Below are 4195 nucleotides of genomic sequence, written 5' to 3'. Positions count from 1 at the left end.
ATTTGGATTTTTTTTAAAAGAATCTAAGTCAATTCCATGTGATAAGATGTGATAATGGTGATCATGACAATAATGATTATAAAAATATGACAAAAAAGTTTTTTTTAAAATATTTTAAGAAGCGAATTTTATTTGTTTTTTTTACCACACATGGATAAAGTAGTGTGAATTGTTTCAGTTTAACTAAAAATCTCAAGTTCAAATCTTGTGAACGTAACTATAAAATATAGTTGGGGGGAGAGAATTTTGTCTTATCATAATGATCATATTCGACTTGAACAAGTGGAGAATACATGGAGTCTATAAAAAAAAGATTTTCTTCTTCCAAAGAATTAGTTTTTTTTTTTATAGAAAAACAATTTAGGAAAATACTGTTTATTTTATTATAAAAAAACTTATTCCAAAAAATTATATGCTCTTCCTCTTTTCTAGGATTTGTTGTTCAGAGTTAGTTGTTACAATTAGGGTGGAAATGAGCCGAATCAAGCCAAGATTTACTAGACTTGAGCTCGGTTTGAGTTGAATACACAAGGCTTAAGCTAAGTTCATTACGTGTCATAGGCTTTTTTTAAAGTCTTGGCTGGGCTTACATAAAAGCCTGGCTTGGCCTAGGAGCCTATCTAAAGAGTTTGCCTAAATACGTCTTTAACCAATCAATTGTTTTAAAATCTAGTGAAATACTAACTAAAAAAAGAAACTTATAAAATTTTGTATAAGTAACCTACAAATCCAAAAATAATTAATAAACAAAATTATATTGAATTCAAGTTATTAAAACACAAAGTATATCAAAAGAAAATAAAAAAAGAGAGCATAATATTAAAAAATATATGAATTAGAGATGATTTATACTAATATAGTCAAATAAAAATATTTAAATGGTATAAAAATGCCTTTACAAAACATTTTCAAAGAAAATATTAAGCTGGTTGTATTTTTTAACTTAGTCTTTTTCTTCTTGAAAATTTTTCATATACAAATGAACTCTCTAAGCATTCTACCTCACCATAAAAATGATATAAATGATAATTATTATTATTATTATTTAAGTAAGTCGAATAGAGCCGAACTTTAAATAGACCGAGCCATAGGCTCTTCACAAGAACCTCAGCCCATTTCCCTCCCTAGTTACAACATGGGCACACTCTTTACTCCATTGTCGGACGCACATCTAGGGTATTTTATTTCCTTTGTATTTGGGGATGATAATGCGAAGAAGCTCTTCTATTCATGGATTCCCTCTTCTTCGATACTTTGCTTTGTCTTCTAATCCCACGCACTTTCTTCTTCACCCATCACATTCTTCTTCAACTTTCTCCACCTACGCCTCTATAAATACAAGCAGAGCTCAATTCCTTGATTCCTTGAGAAATGTGAAATCTGTAGACGTTGCTTTGGATTTCTACCACAAAATGGTCACAATGAAGCCTTTCCCATGTGTCAAGGACTTCAACTTGTTGTTTGGCATCGTTGCGAAGATGAAACACTACACAACTGCAATTTCGCTAATCAAACACATGTCTTATATTGGTGTCAAACCGAATGTCCCCACTCACAATATCGTCATTAATTGTCTCTGCCGTTTGAACCACACCGTGTTTGGCTTCTCTGTTTTGGGGCTTATGTTCAAAATTGGTGTGGAACCTAGCATCGTGACTTTTACCACCATTGTTAATGGGCTTTGCGTAGAAGGAAATGTTGCTCAAGCAATTAGGTTTGTTGACCATTTGAAAGATATGGGCTATGAATCTGACAGATATACCCGTGGAGCAATAATTAATGGATTGTGTAAAGTTGGTCATTCATCCGCTGCACTCTCGTATCTCAAGAAGATGGAAGAACAAAATTGCAATTTGGATGTTACAGCTTACAACGCAGTTGTGGATGGTCTTTGCAAGGATGGGATGGTATTTGAGGCCTGGGATTTGTTCTCACAAATGACAGGCAAAGGTATTCAACCTGATCTTTTCACCTATAATTGCTTAATTCATGGCCTTTGTAACTTTGATAGATGGAAAGAGGCTGCACCTCTATTGGCTAACATGATGAGAAAGGGAATCATGCCAGATGTGCAAACTTTCAATGTTATAGGTGGCAGATTTTTGAAAACAGGGATGATTTCTAGGGCTAAAAGCATATTCAGTTTCATGGGGCATATGGGGATTGAACATGATGTTGTCACCTATAGTTCAATAATTGGTGTTCATTGTATGCTAAATCAAATGAAGGATGCCATGGAAGTATTTGATTTGATGATTCGCAAGGGCTGCTTACCAAACATTGTAACTTATACTTCATTAATCCATGGATGGTGTGAAATTAAAAACATGAATAAGGCCATGTATTTCTTGGGTGAAATGGTAAATAATGGACTAGATCCAAACATTGTCACATGGAACACACTTATTGGGGGGTTTTGCAAAGCAGGAAAACCAGTAGCCGCAAAAGAATTGTTTTTCGTAATGCACAAGCACGGGCAACTTCCCGATCTCCAAACTTGTGCTATTATATTGGATGGCCTATTTAAGTGTCATTTTCATTCTGAGGCAATGTCATTGTTTAGGGAGTTGGAGAAGATGAATTCAGATCTTGATATTATAATTTACAGTATTATTTTGAATGGAATGTGTAGTTCTGGAAAACTGAATGATGCACTGGAACTCTTTTCTTATCTGTCAAGTAAAGGCGTCAAAATTGATGTTGTTACTTATAACATAATGATTAATGGTCTATGTAAAGAAGGACTGTTGGATGATGCCGAAGACTTATTGATGAAAATGGAAGAGAATGGTTGTCCCCCAGATGAGTGCACTTATAATGTCTTTGTCCAAGGATTGCTGCGAAGATATGAAATTTCAAAGTCAACAAAATACCTTATGTTTATGAAAGGTAAAGGTTTTCGGGCAAATGCTACCACCACCAAATTGCTTATCAACTACTTCTCTGCTAACAAAGAAAACAGGGCATTCCAAGTGTTTTTGCAGAAATTTGTTTGAGTATTTAATATTGGTATATTAAAATACCAACATTTTCTTGAGGGCCAACTTATTAGCAGAGTCAGGCTCTGTACTTCAGGTTTGGATGAATTTTTTCTGCTATTTCTCTTTTTAATATTCCCATAATTTGTCTGCTGTGGGTATATTTTTAGTAAAATTTATACGTTACCAAAAAATATTTCTTGCACATTTAAAAAATCTTTTCTAAAAACTGATGAAGTTAATTTAACCATGCTATGTATAATTTTATTTTATTTTTAGTGAGTGCATGTGCATCAATATTACTTGGATTAAACCGTGACATCAAGATTATCAAATTGAGATTCAATCGACAATTGGCAAGTTTAGAAGTCCTCCTTCAATTTCCTTTCATTTTTCAATTTCTGTCACAGGAGTTGGTTAAAGAAATGTAAAAGAAAATAAAAAGAAAAGATATTGTGTGACTTGTATCTAAGATACAACATTGCATCTATTCATCATCTTATGTTAATTGTTAGCTAGTCGATTTGCATTTTTGTGTGATTTGAATAGTGAAATGTAAGATTCTAATTACTATTTTTTCTGGAAGCACTAAGGGCAAGATGGTTGCAGGATGATACAACTTGCATTGCAGTTGATACAATTCCACCTGATTCATCACCAATCCCCTAAAAGCAAAACAATTTGTGTGCTCTTTTGTTCGGGAAGATGTCTCATGACTCTGCTGCTAAGTTGTCAAAAAAGCTTTCAGCTATAAATATAGTTGAGGAACTATTTGAAGAAGGATCAACAATACTTTCTAAATTCTATTCTTATAATCTTTTATTGAAAAAACTTTTTTCTTTTCTTTTTACAAATTATAAAATTCTCATGACAGTGTCCTGCATATTGTTTTCCTTATCTGAACCTCCTTTTCTGTCCCCACAGGGTTCCTGTAATTAAATGTTGTCGTGAAGTTAATATACATTTTTTTTTTGTTCTGGGGGTGTGTGTGAGGATGGTCATTCAATTATTTATTCTGTGATCATAGGAACTAATTCATTTGTAATTTATACTTCAAGAGTAGTTTAGTTTAGGCTTTATTTAACTGGTGAAATAATTTAATTTGAAGATTAAACCTAGGATTTGTGTGGACTGTGGAGGCTTATTTCAGAATAATGGTGGAGTAGGAGAGACTTATTCGTAATTTCTCATAATCAAATTCTTCTATCTAAATGGTA

General features: G+C 33.1%; 1 protein-coding gene across 3 annotated transcripts; it reads left to right on the top strand.

Moving 5' to 3' along the window:
- Positions 1-1107: 1107 nt before the first annotated feature.
- Positions 1108-3955, top strand: LOC114412076 (putative pentatricopeptide repeat-containing protein At1g12700, mitochondrial). Of its 3 annotated transcripts, none has more exons than XM_028375867.1 (2): positions 1108-3075; positions 3588-3955. In XM_028375867.1, exon 1 carries the CDS (start codon positions 1203-1205, stop codon positions 2994-2996), a length of 1794 nt encoding a protein of 597 aa, XP_028231668.1. In that variant the 5' UTR covers positions 1108-1202; the 3' UTR covers positions 2997-3075; positions 3588-3955. The 3 variants fall into 3 exon arrangements, with proteins under 3 accessions (XP_028231668.1, XP_028231663.1, XP_028231655.1); XM_028375862.1 differs by having other exon boundaries at positions 3565-3955; XM_028375854.1 differs by having other exon boundaries at positions 3561-3955.
- The last annotated feature ends 240 nt before the right edge of the window (positions 3956-4195 follow it).

This window comes from Glycine soja, chromosome 1, assembly GCF_004193775.1.
Source record: "Glycine soja cultivar W05 chromosome 1, ASM419377v2, whole genome shotgun sequence".
NCBI classification, from domain to species: Eukaryota; Viridiplantae; Streptophyta; class Magnoliopsida; order Fabales; family Fabaceae; genus Glycine; species Glycine soja.
Note: the sequence above shows the minus strand (reverse complement) of the source record. Positions and strands in the feature narration are given on the sequence as shown.